General features: G+C 35.7%; 1 protein-coding gene across 2 annotated transcripts; it reads right to left on the bottom strand.

The window, feature by feature from the left end:
* Positions 1–20: 20 nt before the first annotated feature.
* On the bottom strand, positions 21–22,060 carry LOC121998118. 2 transcript variants are annotated; one of them, XM_042552873.1, is made up of 6 exons: positions 21,869–22,060; positions 21,725–21,792; positions 2,483–2,832; positions 1,303–1,398; positions 595–654; positions 21–490 (listed from the first exon to the last, which is right to left on the bottom strand). In XM_042552873.1, the coding sequence occupies exons 1-6, from the start codon at positions 22,012–22,014 to the stop codon at positions 302–304; spliced, it is 909 nt and encodes a 302-aa protein (XP_042408807.1). In that variant the 5' UTR covers positions 22,015–22,060; the 3' UTR covers positions 21–301. The 2 variants fall into 2 exon arrangements, with proteins under 2 accessions (XP_042408807.1, XP_042408808.1); XM_042552874.1 differs by lacking the exons at positions 21,725–21,792; positions 21,869–22,060 and adding exons at positions 7,209–7,276; positions 7,353–7,498.
* Positions 22,061–23,315: the final 1,255 nt, after the last annotated feature.

Here is a 23,315-nt window from a genome sequence, read left to right as displayed (position 1 = left end):
CGTATTGTTGATTTGGGTTGTTGCATGGTGAAACTCTTGTACATATCATAATTTGTTACAGATGCTTATTTGCAAGTTCAAATTAATCATACAGAAACCTTTTGTTTGTAGCCGCCATCAAGTAGCAAGGGGAGAACATTTTGTGCAGCATATTTTTAGGCAACAATGAACTTCGCCATCACATTTCATGCTGAACATCCAAAGCCTATAATATAGAAGGGTCATCTGTAAAAAGACTGCAACACTAGTTTTTATGAAGGATGTTTCGGAAAAACAGCTTCACGACCACAGATCATCTTCCCTAGTAATTGTTTGCAACACTAGGTGCAGCTATGTTATCGTCAGTTTCATATTCATCGTCGTCGTCTTTCATGTTTCTCCCGAAAGCAAAGGGTTTCCTTCCCATGGAGGTGAATGGCAACAATCCAAAAGCTCTTGCAGTTTTAATTTCCCTAGCGACTTTCCTTTGAGCTTTGGCACTGATTCGCGTCTGAAAAGAAAAAAGTCATTGGCCGAACAATTAGTTCTATCGCGTATGTATATGTTGGGCAGTATCTGTAAAACAAGCTACATGGTTCGAAATTTAGTCCTTACGTGACTTCTTTTGATTATAATTCCTGCTTCAGTCAAGAAGTTGGCGAGGAACCTCACGTTCTGCATTCAGCATGCCCAAATTGTAGAGCATGAAAAAGGGACATTTCTTAAGCATGAATAATCAATGCATCGTAAGGAAAAATGATAATTAGAAGGCTTCACAATCAGATGAAGGTATTTTTCTACTTCAAACTCTTAACACATGTAATGCAGGCTAAAAGGAATCTAGTAACATTTAGCATTTCTATTGAACGAATGCTTGATGTTTCTATTGATCACGTGTAAAATTTTTTAAAAAAATAACTGTGTCAAGCACTTAGATTCATCCACGTATCAGATACTCGTACTCAAGTCCAAGTAACAAAGTCCACTAGCAGAAGTAAGCAAAGAGCCTGAATTACACACCAATAGTTCCAAACACAAAACCCCAAGTATCAACACAGATATGATGTTGGTTAAAAATTAACTGAAATAGTACGAGAATCTCAATACAGTGTAGCTTTTGTTTGAGGTACCAGAATGCAAGGAACACAAACTTATATCTTAAATTAGTAGTCAAATTTACTGGGTATCTGTAAAATAATAAAAATTTAAAAATTAAAGCAGGTCAACTATATGCTAGACATCTCGTTGTTTGGCATTTTTAGAGTGAAGTGCGAATTCAAAATTTTAACTATATAACAAAAGTAAAAGAGATATGTAGCTTACCCTGAAATCAGCTTTCCTCAGTACCTCTTTTGTGGTAGTCGTGAACTCTGTTCTTTTGGGAGGCTTATGAATCCCAGGCTTTGTGAGATCAAGATCCTTGTGGGAAGTAACAGAAAATTTGTGAGAAGGAAACCACAATGAGGGAATAACAGTCTTAGTAATACTTATATCTGCAGCATTAAAATTATAAACCACATTATATGGATGCTAGTGGCCCTGTCCAGTGGTGGTGAGTCTTGAACATAGTGACGTCCTTGATGTGTCAAGTATATCAAAACAACCTTATATGGATTATTAATGTATGTTAGCTGGCATCCAGGAGATGGCCAGTTGTGGAGCTTTCCAACTGCTGACAACGACAGATGTTTTTACCAAAAAGGTCAAGCACAGGGAACTAATTAGTTTCCCATAAATCACCAGGGACCAAAGTAATTCAGACAAATTGGCTCAAATCTTCAAACAAGAGGAATTTGTAACGTTCAGCCTAGCACAGACAGATATCCATATATCGAGTCAAAAATGCAAGGTAGTGATTAAAAAATGAAATATGGAACGAGAGGGTTCAGTGCTAGTCAACTGATCTTCGCAATGTTAAAGATGGTGCAAGTAATATTTTTATAGGCCATGAGTGCAATTATGCATTAAAAATCGAAGGACCTAGGTACAAGCAATCCTCTTTTTGACAATTCAATAGAAATTGGTATTCTAAGCTCATTTTTACAACCAAACATAGGAATACGTGGCTATTCTATGGGAGTTCATATGGAATAGAATAGCTAATCCTATGAGCCAAAGGTAGTATTAAAAGAAATCAGAATATATCCTCAACTAAGCTCACAGAAAAAAGGGAAACTACAAAGAGAGAAAAGTGACATCTAAGCATTCACTCTTTGGATAGCATATGCAACAACAATAGTTAGTCATATCTAGAATTTAGACGGAAATAAGCAGTTAGAAAAAGCATACAGAGATGAGTGAAAATGAGGGAACATAAAGGAATCAGAAAAGCTTAATGTCATACATATGGATCCAGATTCCGCATTAAATCATCAGATCAATAGAATAATATTAAGACTCTTTTCCATCTAAAGACATCCATAGAGATAAAAGATAAAATGTCACATTAAAAATAAAAAATATAAACTTAAAACAAACAACAAGATTAACCATTAGCTCTTACCCTTGGACTGTAGGTGTTCCCAGGATAAAATGTCACATCCGGTCTGAACCTATAATCTTCTTCCTGTATCTCATTGCTATATGTAAATGTACGGGCTGCTTTGTCCAACTTTTCATCCATACCATCTGATAGTGAATCAAAACTATTACTTATACCATCTATTATACTGGAACCGTTACCAACATTTGATCTGGAGACAGTATATCTTTCATGAGCCTTCTCCAGCTTATCAAGCTTGCGATAAAAAGGAGCATTCATTTTGTCATCGCCTTTATCACCAAATAAACGCCGTTCAAAATCATCAGCACTCTCAAATGAAGGACTATTCTTTTGCCCAGAATCTCCACCATCTGTTCAATCCAGCCAACTTAAGTGTCAATATGAGAGAACAAATTTATCTAACTGTTAGCAAAGATTGTCAATTGCAATTACTTCAGCATCTTGCACAGCATGAAATAAAAAAATGTCAAATATTTCTGATGGCACACAATTAACATAATAACCAGTCAGCCGAATCAGTATGGGTATTGAGATTAGTTGATTCAAAAAACTTAGGATCAACCAAATCAGTAAGATTGGGAAGAACAGAAACAAGAAAATAACAAAATTAATAGATTTTTTAAAAAAAATGAAGCGAAATTGTGAATAGATTTGTGTAAAATCATCTGAACATTTATAATTTATCATACTATACTAGTACTTAGTTAGTATATACTTAATGCTGTTAGTTTCAATTTTATATGAAATAACAAATCCTTTGCTAACATATTCATATTTATTATAATTAGTAAATAATATAATTACATTTTTATTTAAAATGGCAATATTAACAAATAATATCATAGTTCATATCATAAAAAATAATTAATAATATCATAGAGTCAATATACTAATAGAGGATATTTTATTATTGTTAATAATAATATAGTTAATAATAATATAGTTAATAAACAACATTAAATTACAATTCATTCATTAGTAATAATATTAGATTTTCAGAAACTATCAATAATTACTCATAACATCTTTCTAACACTGCCCATATAACATATTTAATATAAATAATTAGTAGTTAATATCAGATTTTGTTAATATACAATTTCCAATAAGGATGTCAGTATTCAGATACTATCTAGAAGAAGAGAAAGGGACAATATAAGTGTAGGAGCTTAAGACCTACAATTTTTGACATTTTAAAAATTATATTTGAAATTTAGAATTCCTTATATGTATAAATTTACAAAATATACTATTAGAATGAACATTTGAAAATTGGTACCACTTTAATATGATGAATATTATTCATGAATAAAAAATCAATGGTGCAATATGACAGTAAAGGGTTTGAAGTTATTAATCTCTCACATTATTTTCTAATTTATCTATAATGTTCATTATGGTATCATAAAATCCTTTTATCTAACTCTTTAGAATACACGAAAACAGAAAAGGGATTTTTTTACTTGAAACTTAAGAAAAACTTCTCATATAATTCACTTTTAAGATGATATAGCGTGAAAAAGATGTCTATTTTTTTTGTTGAATATCAAATTTAAAATGCCTATGCAAATGCAAATTTATTTTAGTAAGCCATGATTGTGTTGATCAAGATACTAAATAAGAAGAGTGAGGAAATATAGAATTGGATTGCAGGTTTGAGAGATTGTGGCCTCACTATGAACTCATGGTGAGGTTGCTAGGTGGTAACTTGGCTGCACTGCAGCGAGCTCGCTTTGTCGGTCTTGACAGTTGGAGGATTCTTTTCTCTCATTCCCTTTCGCATTTCCTTTCTATCTCTTTCTTTCTCCTCCTTTCTCTTCCCATTCCCTGAGGATATTTTTTCACTATTAATTCCTTCCCTCCTTCATCCGTGTTTCAGAGTAAAAAATGCTAAAACATAGCACTAGTTAGATACACTATTAGAAATATATTGGAAAACAAACAGAGGCATAGATCTTAAGAGGTGAGCATCAAGAGCACTACGATGTCACTAGCACTAAATTGACATCAAGGCATAAGTAAGACTCTTCTTATTGATGCTTTTTCTTCTTCCTCTTCCTCTCCTGCCTCTTCTTCCACTGGTACACTAAATTGATACATGCCACCTTGCACGTGAGCCAACACAAGTTAGTATGATACCCTTCTAATTAGGAGTCATGTCTCACTTAAAAAAAACAGGTGACCCACTTGGATGGTCATGCAAGCCTTTGGCTAGCTTAAAGCCTAGCTATTGTCCATACAATGTATTTCTTATTTTTGGATGCATTATACTGATTTGACAATTGTGGAGCTTGAATTACCAAGACAATCTATCACCAGAAATCATTCTTCTATTTCCTTCTACTTGCTTAATACATCACAGTATGACTCAGTTGAAAGTTGAGCTTCTGGGTAACAATATAACATTTTATTAGGAGACGTTTGGTTCTTTCTTAGGAATAGGAATCAAAATAGGAATCATAGTATTGTGGAATGAGAATGGGTATGAGCATGGATATCACTCTTAATGTTTGGTTAGTTGAATATTTTCTATCAGAATAAGTCAAAAAAAATTTTTTTACTCTTAAAGGAAAATAAGAGAAAAAATTAGATGTGAGAGAAAGTTGAATGTGAGAGAAAAATATGATGAGAGAGAATGATGAAAGAGAAAGTATGATGAGAGAAAGAGTGTGATGGAAAAGAATGAAGAGGGAGAAAGTGCGATGAGAGAAAATGAGGAAAGAAAGTGTGTTGGCCCTGGTAAGGGTTGGCGGGGGCGAAAAAAAAATGAGAGAAAAAATGAGGAGAGAGAATGTGATGAGAGAGATTGAGGAAAGAAAAAGTATGATGAGAGAGAAAGTGTGATGAGAAAAAATAGGAAAGCGAATGTGATGAGAGAGATTGAGAGAGCGAGGATAATGAGAGAGAACGCATGATGAGAGAGAAAGTATATTGAGAAAAAAGGAGAGTGTGATGGGAGAGATTGAGAAAAGAGAAAGTATGATGAAAAAAAATAAGAAAACGAATGTGATGGAAGAGATTGAGGAGAGAGAAAGTATGATGAAAGAGAATCATGATGAGAGAGAAAATGTGATGAGAAAAAGGGAAATAGTGTGCTGAGAGAGATTGAGGAAAGAGAAACTATGATTAGATAGAAAGCATGATGAGAGAGAAAGTGTGATGAGAAAAAAAAAAGAGTGTGATGGGAGAGATTGAGGAGAGAGAAAGTATGATGAAAGAGGAAGTATGATGAAAGAGAAAGTGTGATGAGAACAAAAAAGAGGGAAGAGAGTGATAGAAGAGATTAAGGAAAGAGAAAGTGTAATGAGAAAAAAAAAAGGAAAGAAAGTGTGATGAGAGAAATTAAGGAGAGAGAAAGTGGGTGATAAAATGAGGAGAGAGAGTGATATGAAAGAAAAATTAAATAAATATATTTTGATATTTGATATTAAGAGAGAAAATATTAGTTTTGGATCAAGGATATTTTTGGAATAAGGAAATATTTTGATTGTTGAAAATAGAGTAATGACTCATCGAAGGGAGGAGACATGGGAATGAGTCATTACTAGGGCTGTAAATGAACCAAACGTTTGTGAACAAGCTTGGTGTTCTGCTTGATAAAAGCTTGTTTATGTTCGTTCAATATACATAAGATTAATTAAACAAACAAACTTGAACAGCTCGTTAAGCTAAATAAACAAGCTTGAACACATGTGTTCAGCTCGTTAACGTACGTTCATGAACAATGTTCACGAACCATATTCATTAATAAAACTCTTTTCAATATGATAAATAAATAATAAAATAAAATAAAATAAATAGATAGATTTAAATTATCAAGCTCAATAACCAATCAAATAACTAAAAGTTTGAAACAATCAAACAAACTTGAATTGAGAGCTTGATAACATCTAAATGAATCAAACTCAAACCAAGCTTCAAACAAGCTCAAGTTCATAAAAAATAAACCAAGCCAAGCTTGAACACTCATTTCAAAAGCTTGGTTCATTTTAAGTTCGACTCGGCTCGGCTTGGTTATCTTATCAAATAAGCTTGAACACCCCCAAGGCTTAGCTCGACTCAGCTTGTTTATAGCCCTAGTCATTATCCAATTATAAGAATTCATTCTCTTATTTGTATTTTCAATCCTATAATCCAAACATCAATAATGACAATCAATGATTGCTATTATTCCCCTAAACCAAACGCCCCCTTAATAATAGACTCATCTCACAGTAGTCTTTATCAAATTAATCATGAGAAAGCATTTGTAGATAGAAACTAACAAACGCAATAAATGAAAGAAGAATAATTAAATTATGTAAAAGCACAAAAAAAAAACTAAGTGCAACAGTATCAACCAAACATTAATATTAAATCTGTTCCATAAATTATTGAATTGAATCTCCATTTATTTTCCTCTTTAAAATAACTCTTTTTAGTCATTCGTTGTCGGAGGTCAGTTTTAAAAAGAGGAAACCTACGTGAGTTTTTAAATCAATTCCGACTGACCGACTTGGCTCTTCCATCAACGTCTTTTTTTCATTTTTCCTATTCCATCAACCAAAACTCAAAAGTCCAACGAAAGGAAAAAGAAAAGTAAATGAACGCATGAATGGTAGATAATCATATCACAATGATCAATCAAAAAGTTCCACTTTTTAGAAGAATTTCAAATACTAAAAGATCGAAAAGACTAACTAGCAATCTTGGCAAGTGCAACGGAAGGAACCCTGCAAGAGCTCACCTTCAGGAGAAGCCACTGTGTTGTAAAGCAGAGGGAAAGACTGCATCCACCCCAGTTCTCCCAGATTCCTACGACACTTTGCAAATCAAAAGAAATGGAGAGAAGGCAGAGAAATAGCAGGAGCCGTAGATTTATGGGGATTACTGAAGAGTGGCGAAACAACGCTTATTGTGTTGGAATCCAGGGACTCCGGAAGGCAGAGCACAGAGTCTTGGGGCCGACGCTGGCGGCGACCGGGTGGAGGACAACCGCGCAGTGGTTAGCAACAATCTCGAGAAGGATCTCCGTCACTCCATTAGAAGTGTGCGAGAGTGGCAGCCTATGGAGAGAAGACGACTGTTACAGGGATTAGGGTTTTAGAAGTAAGCTTTAAAGCCACAATACTTTAACATTAGCTTCCATTATCCGAAAACTATGATCCTTGTCGTCCATATGAAATATATACCTAAAGCCATGAAATTATATTTTATTTAAGAAATTAAAAAAAACACACATTTAATTATATATCTAGTCAATCAAAATAAGCATTTCGCTCGCCCTCGTGAACATAGCTGAGGTGGCAAGTGGATGAAAATTTACCACTTAGGGCATGTTTGGTTAGAGATTATCGTTGATAGCCTTGGTAGGTTATAACCAAAACCTTGTTTGGTTTAGGTAATGAGTGATTCCCGGTAACAAGCAATTCCCGCCACGTCAGCAAAGTCGGTATGCAACCCAAAATTGCATTACCTCCGAAATCTCTAACAAATCCCCTTTGTTATATTTTTTGATTTCTTGACACTATTGGTTTTCACTACGAGTATTTGCCATGGGTCGGCGATAACAAATCCATGAACGACGCTGCGTTGATATCCTATGAGGGCTGCAATCTCGATTTGGGCCCCACTCTGCATCTACGACAGCTACGTTCTGAGGAAGGACGAGGCCAAGCCGAATCGTGGGAGGCTGCTAGGTTAGATCGAGAGCATCACCAAACCAGTGGTGGTCAGTGGTCTGGGGCGGGGCAACGAGAAGTGTATCAATGAGGGAGACCCATGACATCCTCAAGATATTCCTCGAGAACGTCATCCATAATACCATGATCTGGCATCCCTGGTGATGTGTAAAAAGAAGAGGAAAAGGTGTAGCCACTCGTCTTCCCCAATAGTCCAACCAAACTTAGGTCTAGATTCAGGGTTTGAATCTTTTGCCCCTTTTTTTTCGGAAGGATCAGATCTTGGTTCTCTCCTTACTAAAACAAATCATTTTCCCGATGGTATGCAAATTGTAATTGCTTCTTTTAATCGCGTTGTTTGATGTGCTCGTCAGGTAAAAATCCTTCATGCCGAGGAGCAACAAGAAAAGAGGCAGGTACAAGGCAAGGAGCGTGCACTCACTGGAGGTAGTGCCGCCGGAAGGTCATCTAACTTCGCTTCTAATCCTCCTTCCTCTCTGCTTGTTCCAAGCATTACCTTTACTGGCGCTAAAGGTTTGTGTCGACCATGATGTCGCTCTCGCCTCACAGAAGGCTTATGGATGTGAATAGGGGAAAGAGAGTTTAGAGTGCCGATAGGACTCGAATTGTTCGACATTCGACATTCGACATTCGACATTCGACATTCGAGGATAAGGGTCTCAAACTACTAATCTGAATGGAGCTCATTGTCTGTTTTTGAGGACTTCATTTTTTTACTCCTTCAGAGTTATGGTATAGCAAAGTGTCATGTCAGATAATATTCATGCCAAAGGAGTATTAACATATTATACAGAAGATCTAAGACTTAGAATGTTTAAATTATAAGAGAGGATTCTTATAGCTTTATCTAAAGGAATTCATCATTCATCACTTCTGTCTTTGTAGGATCGAAATTGATCCTAGAGGAAGATGAATAGCATTAAAATTTTTAAAAATGAACATATAATAATTAAAGCAATTCAATTAATCAGAATAAGCACAACGGAAATAGATTAAACTTAGACTAATTCAATCAAGTAAGACAAAAACAATAAAAATATACAAATGAATTTAGCTAACAATTTAAGCATGCAAGTTGATCAATCTAACCATAACTATAAACACGCAGTAGTTATAAAATATGATTTTTATTTCAAATTTCTCCTAAGTAAAAAAATCTTACAAAAAAATCATCTAAAAAGTTTAAGGGTAATAAAACAAATAAAGCAATACTACAACAAATGTAAATGCTACTAAGTATTGCCGAACAAAAATGAAGTGCGAGTCGTAGCATGCCACAACACAGAAGGCAAAAGAATTATGAGCACAAGAGCCTAAGAGATGAGTGAATGAGTGATCTTCAAGCTCTGCCTCAAAACTCCTTATATAAAACTCCTCCGATCACCTGGATCCTTCCCAGTCGCTTGTAGAGGTGTTGGCATGGCTGCAACTTCTATCGGTAAGTTAACGTTAACGAACCTCTCTAGTCGCTCGTTCACCACACCCTACAGTCGCCTGGGTAGGAGTCAAATTTCATCTTAACGGCCTTGTTTGGATTGCAGATAACGTCATCTCATGGTTACCTTGAAGCTGCTCTAGTCATCCATACACTCGGTACGCATAGACTACGATCACCTGGAACCTCTAAAACCCCTTCGTTTAACACTAGCCAATCATCCCAAAAACCCATCATGTTGCCTGGAACGTCAAATATGTTTTCCTATAGTAGTTACACAAAATGAGTACGATATAAAGTGTAAAGTTACTCATACCTATTTGACTAGATTTGACCCGTCTAGTTTGATTTTGCCGAGCAATCTGCTTCTAACTAATTCCACATACTTAGACTTATGTCAAATAATCAATTTCTAGTTGATTCCATACACTTGGACTTGATTTATCTAGCCTCCAATTAGGAATTTGTCTGCCAAACTTTAATCACTTGAACTTGATTCACCTAGCCTTCGGTTAAAAATTTATCTACCAACACTTAATCACTTGGACTTGACTCACCAAGCACCCTAGTAGGAATTTGTTGTTTGGTTTCGAACCAAGACTTAGCCCATGTCTGATTCATAACTAGAACTTTAGATGCCTAGATCCACTAGAACTTAATCACTGCCTAGTTCACAACCAGGACTTTAACACTTGTCAAGTATCTTGTAAATTTGACACAATTGGTTAGATCACAATTATACTAATTTTAACCTTTATCATATATCAAAACCCTAGGTTATATGTTGTGCACTAGCACCAACAATCTTCTCCTATTTGATAATACAAAAACTAAGTCAAAGTTAGTAATCAATAATAAAACAATAAGTTGGATTATTCAATGTATGAAAGAAGATAGAGTTAGTGCAATTATACATGAATAAAATAATTGAATAAAAAACTCCCCCTTAATTATTGCTCCCCTTAATTAGATTCACTTGATATTTATAGGAATTTATCTTTTATTTCTCTTCCCCTTTTTCATATATCAAAAATGAGTTAAAATACAAATAAGGAATAACATATGATGACATATTAGGTCAGATCATAAAAAATGATTTTAAAGTAAAAAATGCAACTTTGGATGGATTCAAGTCAGATAAATCAACTATAGAAAGAGTTCAAGTCAAACCATATTCAATCTAATAATAGCTCAATCATATAAAGATTAGACTTCAAGTAATAAATGCAAGCCAAAATAGCAATAAAAATAAGTCAAGTCAACTCAAGTTAGATAAGAGTTTCCAGCTTAATCTTATCAAAACTAAGCTATTAACATGTGGAATATTTCTAACTTATCAAAACTAAGTCCATTTATGCATGTTAAGAAATAAAACAAGATTTTCATGGATAAAATATACTAATTTTGAAAATAATAAATTTTGAAATCATATTTTGAAAATAATAAACATGAAAATATGGTTATAAACAATCCTAGTCTAACAATTTTTTAAAAAAAATTGCTCCCCCTAAGTTGAAGGTCTAACATATTTCAATTTAGCAATTGGGTGAGCATAGAAAATATTAGCATTTATCATATGAATATGTTGTTTGGGTACCCAATAGCAATTATTTTCAACTTGATTAACTAAGCATGATTTTGGAACCCACTTATTTTGAGCATTTCTTTTGACTAAGGTAAGATAAGAAATATGATTTTGATTTGAGTTAAACCCAAGTCCAATCTTGTTGTAAGCAACATGTCTGGTTCCAATCATCATATTCAAATATTTTGACCCAAGCGTGAACTTGCTTAAGGTAGTTTTTAACTCACTAACTTGGTTTTTCAAATCAGAATTCTCTTCCTCAAGTTTGGCTAAAATTCAGTTGGAAACTGGTAGGAAAATTAGATAGATTGATATATAGCAGGAAGTCCAGTTGAGTCTGTTGCACCTGACAACTGCTCCAAATGAGACATAACATGAAGTCCTAGTGGGTCAAGGGTCAAGTAAGTTTATAATGGTAAGTAAGGTAAACACTAGATAAGAGTGATCCAGTGAGGGCGTGGGATTGTAGATACTGATATAACTTAGATCCATGTTGAAAGTCTAAGCTGAGACTATGACTAGGAATGGCAATGGGTCGGGTTCAAACCCGGCCCCGTGTTAAACCCGTCCCGTTTGGGCCGAGTCTAAACCCGGTCAAATGGGTTATGGGGCGGGTTAGGACCCGGTCAACGGGTCTAGGGACGGGTCCGGGGCGAGTCCTGGGATTGATCAAACCCGCCCCGAACCCGCCCCGTATATTAATACTTATTATTTATAATATAAATTTTTTACATGGAGAAATTACACATGCAAATATTGATGATGAGTGGTGACGATACGAGCCAAAAAAATTTAATCATTACATTTAAAAAGAATGAACTATTTATAAATACTTTCCTATTTCCCATCCTTCTACAACACATATAACGGGGATCAGTTTCCTTTTTATATTATGTAAAATATATAATAACTATAATACCTTAAATGCCCTAATTTTTTTATTTGTTCCAACCTTTCCCATTCAGCCATTCCCACATGCCACAGCCGCCCCACCTCTTTGTCTTGGAGTCTCTTGGTCGTTCCCTACTCCTCTCACACACAAATATATATCTTTGAGTCTTTGACAAGGAAATGAGGGAATCGACATGCTAAAGTCGAGTGTTTGCAATTGGTAGAGGAAGATCTTGCGATGAAACTGGAGTTGGAACTTTGAGGGGCAATTTTAGGGATTTGTTTTGGAAACTATTGGGGCAAACCGCAGAAGTAAGTGTTTCACTTTCTTGTTTATGGTGTTTTAATATATTATTTTTCAAGAACAAGGGACAAATTTAATTAAAGGGTTGAGTTTTTTAAACGCTTCTCGTGTACTTACTTTTTTTCATTCTTTAATCATCTGTTTAGGGAGTTTTTTATAATTCTTTGTTTATTTGTTTTTTTCATTCTTTAATCATCTATTTAGGAAGTTTTTTTTATAATTCTTTGTTTATTTATTTGTAGATGGAATCTGAAGAAGCATCTATAAATCTTCAAGAAAATAATAATGTATTGGAAATCACTTCTGAGAATGATGGTGGTGGTAATGATTGGAGAGTTGATGGTATTTCTAAATGTAATGGCAAGAGGAATTACACTTCAGAGGCTTGGAACCACTTTGAGAGAGTGATGGTCGAAAATATTCAATTCACAGAGTGTAACTATTGCAAAGCCCGTCTCAAAGCTCCAGCAAGCCATGGAACTATACATTTGTTAAAACATTATGAGAAGACTTGTAAAAAACGTCACAGACAAATGGATATTCGACAAAGTCTCATGGCAAGCAAGAAAACTTGTGGTATTTTCAGCCAAGAGGATTCAAGGTATAAGCTTGCTGTGATGGTCATTTTGCATGATTATGCACTTGGTATTGTTGATCATGAGGGGTTCCGAGATTTTATTACTAGCCTCCAACCTTGCTTTAAGATAATCTCAAGAAATACCTTGAAAAGTGATATTTTAAAGATTTACAATGAAGAGAAGTCTAAGTGCAACAAATTGTTGGGCAAGATTAAGTGTCGAATTGCAATCACAACTGACATGTGGACATCAAACAATACTAAAAAAGGTTTCATGGCAGTTACTGGGCACTTTGTTGATGATTCATGGACACTACAAAGTGTTATCTTGAGGTATGTTCAATTTTATTTCTAGGTAATTATATTTAAGAATTTATATATGAAACAAGAAAATAATTTATGGTATTTAATTTTTCTACAGGTTTATATATATTCCGGCGCCACATACAGCTAAGATTCTAGCTGATAAGCTTGTTGAGTGTTTTTTGGATTGGAATATTGATCGCAAAGTGTCAACAATCACAGTTGATAATTGCACGACCAATGATGCCATGCTTCGTCTTCTCTTAGAGAAGCTCCCAAGGAAAGATTTGACACTAAATGGAAAGGTACTTCATATGCGTTGTTGTGCTCATATCTTGAACTTGATTGTCAAAGATGGATTGGAAATTACAAGTGATGGAATTGAGAAAATACGGGATAGTATCATATTTTGGACTGCTTCACCTTCAAGAGTAGAAAAGTTTGAAGATACTATGCGTCAATTGCAAATTGATTGTACTAAAAAATTATCTCTCGATTGCAAAACTCGATGGAATTCTACTTTTTTGATGTTAGAAACTGCAATAATTTATCGAGATGTGTTTCCACGACTTAAATGTCGAGAGAAACAGTATAAGAATGTTCCAACCGATGAAGATTGGGAGTATGCAATTGAAATTTGTGAAAAGTTGAAAATATTTTATGAGGTGACTGAGATGTTCTCTGGTACACTTTACCCCACGTCTAATTTTTATTTTCCAAATATATGTGATATCAAATTACAATTAGATGAGTGGATGAATAGTCCAAAGATCATGATCCAATGTATGACAGAAAAGATGTTAGGAAAGTATGAAAAATATTGGGATTCTTGCCATATTATGATGAGGGTTGCTGTTGTTCTAGATCTTAGGTACAAAATGAAACTGGTTGAATTTTACTTTTCACAGATCTATGGTGAAAGATCACAATTTAAGGTAGATGAGATTCGTCAAAATTGTTATGATTTATTATTGGATTACCAATCAAGGACTAAAACTAGGGAAAATAGCTTGAGTGCAAGAAGTTCAGTGGCTGTGGGAAATATATCATCATCTTGTGCTTCTGGTCGTGTGAGTGCTACTTTACATAAGTATGACCAATTTGTGACTAGTTCAGATCCTATTACTTTGATTTCCAAAACTTCGGAGTTGGATACATATTTAGGAGAAAGTGTTTTGCCAAGAGCTGAAAATTTTGACATCCTAAGTTGGTGGAAGACAAATGGAATTAAATATCCTAACTTACTAAAAATGGCAAGAGATATTTTAGTCATCCCTGTTTCAACAGTTGCATCTGAGTCTGCTTTTAGTGATAGTGGAAGATTGGTCAGTCCTCATCGTAGTAGGCTTCATCCAGATACTTTGGAGGCATTGATGTGTGCTCGTCGTTGGTTGTGGAATGATATGAAAAGTACTATTTTTTATTATATTTTATAATATTATGTATAACAAAATTTATACAGTTTTTTTATTTATTCTTGTAGGTACTTCAACTGCCAGTGATTTATCAAATTGTCCAACCATGCTTGACGAGGAAGAAGAAGATGACCATGAGGAGCATATTGCTGACCACTCAGACATTGCCCAATAGATTTTTTTTTTATTTTTGGTTGCAAACTTGAGTATTGTAATGAATATTTTTGTTTGTTTGTTTTGGTTTCTAATTGTTCTTCCTTTAAATATGTATTATTATTTTTTTATGTGGTGTATGGTGGGTTGGCGGGTCCAACGGGTTAGACCCGTCGGGTTTTGGGGGTGGGTCGGGCGGGGCGGGTCTAAAAAATAGGCGGGGCGGGTCCGGGTCCGGGTCTAAATTTTGGTTGGCAGGGCGGGTCTTGGGATTGGTCAAACCCGCCCCAGACCCGCCCCATTGCCATCCCTAACTATGACTAGATCCTGATCATAGTAAGACATGATCTAATTAATAATTTTATCTTGTTGTACTAACTCTGATTTACAAGTTATTTGTTGTTATTTGGACTAACGTGTCTTGCAGAAGTTAGTTGGCAAAAGTTCATCTCAAATGAACAGTGTTCGAGGCGCCTTGGAATTGCAGGGAGGCACCTCAGAGCTCAGTGGAGGCACCCTGGACATGGCGGAGGCACCCTCGCGCAGATAAACTTCGAGGATAGAAGTTTGATGAGGGAAGGCGTCTCGGAGGCCATTGGAGGCACCTCGGAGCGCATTAGAGGCGGCTCGAAGCTGATGGAGGTGCCCTCATAAGGATAAAAGTTGAAGATTTCGGATCGGACAAGCACTATTGGAGGTGCCTCCAATTGTGATTAAAAAGAGGTCTTTGGCTAACTTCAAATAACAACTTCTCTATGCTTCTTCTCGACCATCTAACTACTCTGACTTTGTGCTACCACTTCGTTGTAATGCGCCTACACCTGATTGCTACAGCAGACCAACACCAACACCAACACTTAAGTTTCCACACTTCAACATTATTGTGTTGGGTAACGTTTATTTTAAAAGTCATTTATTTTATCGTCAACATACTCTGTTATATTGAAATAATCAAAGTACTATTCAAATTACGTGCAATTTAGCTTTCATGAGCGAATAAAACATATTGAAATTGATTGTCACATTACTTGTCATCATCTTCAGCTTGGCACCATCACGTTGTTATTCGTTCCTTCTAATCTACAGATTGTTGATATGTTTACCAAAGCACATTCCGCTTCATGCTTTCGTTTCTTGTCTGATAAACTTTCAATATTTCTAGTTATAGCATTATGAGTTTGAAAAGGAAAATTAGATTATACTATTATTATTATCATTATTAGGTTTTTCTATTTATTAGCTATTAAGGATAGATTAATCTTTTTCTTATTCTTGGTATTTAACCTAACTATATAAACATCTTATTGTGTAACTTTTCATTATTGATGTACATAAAAAAGCAAGCCCTAGATTTCAATTTCTATAGAGCGAAGATCATGGGGGAGTAGGGAGATCATGGAGAAGTGAGGGTCATGCACCATGTCTTCTTGTGTCCGATTGAATCGACTCTGCAGCGCGTCGGCTCGGCAAGTCGGATCTGCTCGAAAGGTCAGATATTGCCACATAACCCCTGCGTTGACTAAGTCCTGGAGAATGACACCCAGACTCCCTGTTGATCGGATCAAGCGCCCACCACGTGGGCCTTTCCTCCGCATCACAAGAATCCCTTCACAAAGTACGTTGCACGTAACGTGACTGGACAAGTATTCTTTTTAATGGCCATCAGGGCACATGGGGCTAAGTACCTTAAGGTAGAACTGAAAGAGAAGACCACAATATATATAAATGGAATACAGATGATCAAACCTAGTGTGAAGACAATGAATCAAATCCTATCAAGGATTAGGAGAGAAATCAGTCCATGACTGAGTTCTAGTCAGGGAATAAGTGGTGACTCCATCTCCGATAGAGGAAATCCATGACTTCGACTATGTCAGAATCAGAAGAGGATAATAAGCTCGATCACATGACTCTCGAGTACCCGTGGAATCGAAAGAGAATAGCTTAGTCCATGACTATGTCCGAGTTGGGAGAGGATGGTGAGCTCAATCTCACAACTCCCTAGAATCTTTGGAGTTTCAGTTGATTCAAAATCCTTAGTATCATACAAATTGGGAAGAACAGAAACAAGAAAATAACAAAATTAAATAGAGTTTTATTTTTATTTTTAAAAAAAAAAAAGAGAAATTGGGAATAAATTTGATTAAAATCATCTGAACATTTATAATGTATCAAACTATAGTAGTACTTAATAACTATATACTTAATGCTATTAATTTCAGTTTTATATGAAATAACAAATCCTTTGCTAACATATTCATTATTATAATTAGTAAATAATATAATTACATTTTTATTTAAAATGTCAATATTAACAAACTGTTATTTTGTATTAATAATCCTATACTTCAAACATTTAGCAATCAATAAATTTTACTTATTTTCATCATAATTAATATCATAAAAATAATTAATAATATCATAGAGTCAATATACTAATAGAGAATATTTTATTACAATTAGATTTTCAGAAACTATCAATAGTTACTCATAACATCTTTCTAACACTACTCATATAACATATTTAATATAAATAATTAGTAGTTAATATCAGAGTTTGTTAATATACAATTTCCAGTAAGGATGTCAGTATTCGGATACTATCTAGAAGCGGAGAAAGGTACATTATAAGTGTAGGATCGTAAGACCTACAATTTTTGACATTTATTGAAATTATATTTGAAATTTAGAATTCCTCGTATGTATAAATTTACAATATATACTATTAGAACAAACATTTGAAAATTTGTACCATTTTAATATGATGAATATTATTCATGTATAAAAAATCAATGGTTCAATATGACAGAAGAGGGTTGAAAGTTAGAAATCTCTCATTATTTTCTAATTTATCTATAATGTCATGGTATCATAAAATCCTTTTTTCTAACTCTTTAGAATACATGGAAACAGAAAAGGATTTTTTTAAAACTTGAAACTTAAGACAAACTTCTCATATAATTCACTTTTTAAAGATGATATAGTGTGAATCAATTTTGGTTGAATATCAAATTTAAAATGCCTATAAAAGGGCAGCCCGGTGCACGAAGCTCCCGCTATGCGGGATCCCGAGAAAGGATCCATTATACGCAGCCTTATCCTGCTTTTTGCAAGAGGTTGTTTCCAGCCTATGCAAATGCAAATTTATTTTAGTACGCCATGATTGTGTTAATCAAGATCCTACATAATAAGAGTGAGGAAATATAGAATTGGATTGCAGGCTTGAGAGATTATGGCCTCACTAAACTCACGGTGAGATTGCTAGGTGATAACTTGGCTGCACAGTGGCGAGCTCACTTGATCTGTCTCGACAGTTGGAGGATTCTTTTCTCTCATTCCCTTTTGTGTTTCCTTTCTATCTCTTTCTTTCTCCTCCTTTCTCTTCCCTTTCCTTGAGGATATTTTTTCACTATTAATTCCTTCCCTCCTCCATCCGTATTTCAGAGTAAACAATACTAAAACATAGCACTAGATAGATACACTATCAGAAACATATTGGAAAACAAAAAGAGGTGTAGATCTTATGAGGTGAGCATCAAGAGCACTACGACGTCACTAGCACTAAATTGACATCAAGGCATAAGTAAGACTCTTCTTCTTGATGCTTTTTCTTCTTCCTCCTCTTCCTCTTCCTCATCTGCCTCTTCGTCCACTCTCTCCACTGGTACACTAAATGTCTAAATTGATACATGCCACCTTTTACGTGAGCCAGCACAAGTTAGTATGATACCCCTTCTAATTAGGAACCATGTCTCTCTTAAAAAAAACAAGTGACACACTTGGACGGTCATGCAAGCCTTTGACTAGCTTAAAGACACTAATTGTCCAAATAAGTATTTCTTATAATTGGATGCATTATACTGTTAAGTATTAAAAAAAACCGCAAAAGGTCTCACTGCCACCACCCTACCCATCCACGCGCACCCATTCCTTTTCTTTTCCCCCTTTCTTCTTCTTCCCATTCTTCTTTTTCTCTTCTCCAGCAGCGACGAATGGCAGATCCATCCCTGTTCTTCTTCTCCAAGCTTGCAACTCCCTTCTCTTCTACTTTTCTCTTCTCCAACGGCAACAGGCAACAAGCAACAAGCTTCCCCTTCCTTGCTGTCCTGCTTCTCGGCAGCAATGTCGGAGCTCCTCGGAGTGTGCCGGAGCTCACCAGACCACCAGAAAAGAGGGGAAAACAAAGCCCTAGTAGCTGCCCTCTTTTCTAGCCAAGCACAGCAGCCACCGGAGCTAGCTGTGGCCTTCGCCGGAGCTCGCCGAGACAACCGGTGAAAAAGGGAAAAGGTTTTTCCTTGCCCCTTCACTATCCGCCTTCTTTGTTTTCAACCTTCCCTAACTGCCATAGTTACCTTTCATTTTCTCCAACAGCAGCCCTAGCTGCTGTCCTTGTCTTGGCAGCACTGCCGGAGTTCGCCGGAGCTAGCTGAGATGGCCAGCGACAAAGGGAAAACAACCCTAGTTGCTGCCATCTTTATTTTCAGCAATCCCAGTAACCCGTAGAAGGTATATTTTGATGCTTTGTGTTAATTGATGTGTAGTTAGGAGGGCTATCTAGATTGGAACAAAGGTTTCATTTAGGAATGCGAAGTGGTACGAGATAGCGAGATTAAAAATAATGATCTAATGGCTTCAAGTCATAGATCATGTTCAGATTTTATGTCATGATTTTTTTATCATTTTGATTATTTGAGTTATTATATTTTGTAGATACGAGCTCGAGTGGAGCACAGTGACCTACCGATACTCAAAAATTTTTGCTGTATATAATGTAGGTACATCTCTCTTGACTCATATATTTATCCTTGTGCATGAATAAAGAAATAATGAATATATATATATATATATATATAATTATTTTCAATAGGAAATTAAAATGATATTACAAATAGCGAAATGGGTTAAAATAATAAAATCGTGGAGGGTAAATAATTGATATTATTTCTTGTCCACATGTGGGTTTATACTGGGATTAATGCGAGAAGGGTTGTTTTAAAAATTAAATAAATATTCTGAATTACTCTTCTGTTGATACTTGTCTTTTTTTTACTTGCTTGACCTTTCATACTCTATACTTTTGATGTTCTTGTAGTTTTTATCTGTGAACCATAGGATGATAAATTAACAAACTTGATATGAAGATGTTAACTTGATTGATCATTTGATATGAAAAGTGAATAATTATGATAAATGTATAAAATGAAATCCTTAAAGTGAAATAATAAAGATGGTAAATGAAGAATTAAAAAGTGAAGACTATGGGCCTAGCTTTATACCAGAGCTTTATATTCGAGTACTGGACATCCCACATATTATTGTGGTAGTGCGGCGACCGCGGTCCAGAGTACCTGACCATACACCCGAGACGTGGTGGCGTGATGTAGCCCTCGGTCAGTGTTCATTATGTCTTCCATCGGTGAGGGCTGATAGCCTGTACATCAGATGACGTATACAACGGTCTTATACTCTAAGGAAGCTTTTAGCCTATCCATGTGATATTACACTCTGATGATATTGGCTCCAGTGATTCACTTTTTAGTTGATTTATCAGATTTAGACCATTGATATACATGTTGATATTACCATGATAACTTGTATACTAATTGATTAAATAATAAGATTGGAGAATTGATTTTAATTGATGATGATAAGGTGAAGATCTTAAACTCTAATATAAAAATATTACCTGATTATAGATAACGATAACCGAAGATGATTATACATATATATGTATAAATGGAGAACTTTAAGAATAACCTAAAGTTGTAAAGAAAGATTATGATTTACTCTACTTCTTTGACTTCTTAAACAAGATTAAATTCATGCACATTTTTCTTGAGTATCTACTTAGCCATTTGTCTAACTTTCTACATTCTTTGGCCTCCAGTTTTGTAGACACAGGGATCCTTTTGATATTATATTGGTCTCGGCTTTACATAGAGTTGCTCAGAGATCTCGACGTATTGATTCCTGGTTTGTTTTACTTTTGTTTCGTTGTATTCACATTTTATAACTTTATTTCAGATGTCGTCTATCAATATAGTTTTGGGGTGTACGAAAACTATGATATATATAAATTGATAAATTTCCTGATGATTCTGTTTAGATGGTTTTTAAGGTTTCTTATATTATATTGTCACCGAAATACCGAGAATTATACCCCCGGGCATGACAATTTTGGAGCATTATACTGACTTGACAATTGTGGAGTTTGCACTACCAAGACAATCTATCACTAGAAATCATTCTTCCATTTCCTTCTACTTGCTTAATACATCACAGAATCACTCAGTTGAAAATTGAGCTTCTGGGTAAAAAATATAGCATTTTATTAGTAATAGACTCATCTCACAGTAGTCTTTATCAAATCAATTATGAGAAAGCATTTGTAGTGTTCCAGATAAAAACTAACAAAAGCAATAAATGAAAGAAGAATAATTAAATTATGTAAAAGCATAAAATATCTAAGTGCAACATTATGAATCACAGCATTAATATTAAAATGAAGCAAAACTTTGACAATCTGTTTCGTATTATTGAATTGAATCTTCATTTATTTTCCTCTTCAAAATAACTCTTTTAATCATTCATTGTCTAAGGTCAGTTTTAAAAAGTTTTAAAAAGAGGAAACCTACGTGGGCTTTCAAATCGATTCCCACTGAACGATGCTTGAGTCTTCCATCAACCATCTTTTTTTCATTTTTCATATTCCATCAACCAAAAGTCAAAAGTCCAACGAAGGAGAAAAGAAACAATGAAAGCATGCATGGTAGATAATCATATCACAATGATCAATCAAAAAGTTCCATATTTTATAAGAACTTCAAATACTAAAAGATCGAGTAGACTAACTAGCGATCTTGACAAGTGCGACGGAAGGAACCCTGAGAGAGCTCACCTCCAGGAGAGGCCACTGTACTGTAAAGAGGAGGGAAGGACTGCATACACCCTAGTTCCTCCAGATGCCTACGACGCTTTGCAAATCAAAAGAACTGGAGAGAAGGCAGAGAAATAGCAGGGGTCATAGGTTTATGGGGATTACCGAGGAGAGGAGAAACAAAGCTGCTGGAGGCCAGGGACTCCGGAAGGCGGAGCACAGAAACTTGGGGCCGACGCTGGCGGCGATCGGCCGGACGACGACCGCGCAGCGGTTAGCAACGATCTCGAGAAGGCTTTCCGCCACGCCATTCGAAATTTCGAAGTGTGCAAGACGCAGCCTGAGGAGAGGAGAGGATTTTATAGGGATTAGGGTTTTAGAAGCAAAGTTCGAGGACACGGTGCTTTAAGATTCGTAAATAATGAGATCCTATATAGAAAATGTGATCCTCGCCGTCCATATCAAGAAGAAAAAAAAGTGATTAACGTTAATTATCCTGGATGACAACGAGATATCCTTTTACTTTTGAAAAAAAAATGATAATATAATTAGTTGATTGACTATCATCATTTTTAAAAAAAAATAAGTAAATACGTATAATTGAGAATATCCTTTGGTTTACCTGTTGGAAATGTGAATGAAATAAAGAGGTGGAGATAAAAAACTCTATTGTATATGGATTTAGTCTCACATTATAAGTCTCTTGCTTTATTGTTGTAAAAATTATGACACATGCATTGTAAACATATGCATGGGGAGAGACTCTCACGCGTGAGTGCGCAGGGGTGAGTGCAAATCCAGGGCCCAGATTGTACTGAACCAAGGTTGACTCGTGCACGAGCACGACTTGCGCATATCGAATGCCGGACCGGTCGAGGTAAAATTTATCCAAAAGAATGAACCAATCTTGCTCAAGGATGTAATGGAAGCATTAATGTGAAATTAATGCTGATTCTGTAACGTCTCGATATTAATGGCGGCATTAAACTCATTAATGATGATTTCGTAACGTCTCGGTATTAATGGCGACATTAATCTCATTAATAATGATTCTATAACATCTCGACATTAATGAAGACATTAAACCCATTAATGACGAAATTAAACTCAGCATTAAATGATCAATCATTTATTGCAGGCAATATGAGAGCTCCTATATAAGGAGGTTGGATCTTGAGCAAAGCGAAGAGAAAGCGAAAGCAAGAGAATATATTCCTCCACCTTCGTTCCTCGATTCTTTTATCTCAGTCGTGCATCCGCTCAGCTAAACTACTTGTGATAGCACTCAGGTGCATTCTCAGTTCGCCACGAGCAACCAGTGCTTGGTTGCGTTCGTGGTTTTGCCATTGTATCCTGGGAAACAGACGATCCGAGAAAACCTCGAAGCACAGTCGGAGGTGGGACAAATCTGTTTCAAGGAAACTGCGTCAATCGCAGGCCTCGGCCCGCTACTCTGTTTGTTCGCTCGGTTGGACTCTTCATCTGCTGGGTCGGTCACTCGTCCTTCTGATCTGCCCGACCGGTCTCCCGCTCTGCCTGTCTATCCTTCAGTCTGCTCGGACGCTTTGATTGCTCAAACTCTGAGGTAAAAAAACCAGCCCCTGCTGGCAGC

Source organism: Zingiber officinale, chromosome 6A, assembly GCF_018446385.1.
Source record: "Zingiber officinale cultivar Zhangliang chromosome 6A, Zo_v1.1, whole genome shotgun sequence".
Classification (NCBI taxonomy): Eukaryota; Viridiplantae; Streptophyta; class Magnoliopsida; order Zingiberales; family Zingiberaceae; genus Zingiber; species Zingiber officinale.
Note: the sequence above shows the minus strand (reverse complement) of the source record. Positions and strands in the feature narration are given on the sequence as shown.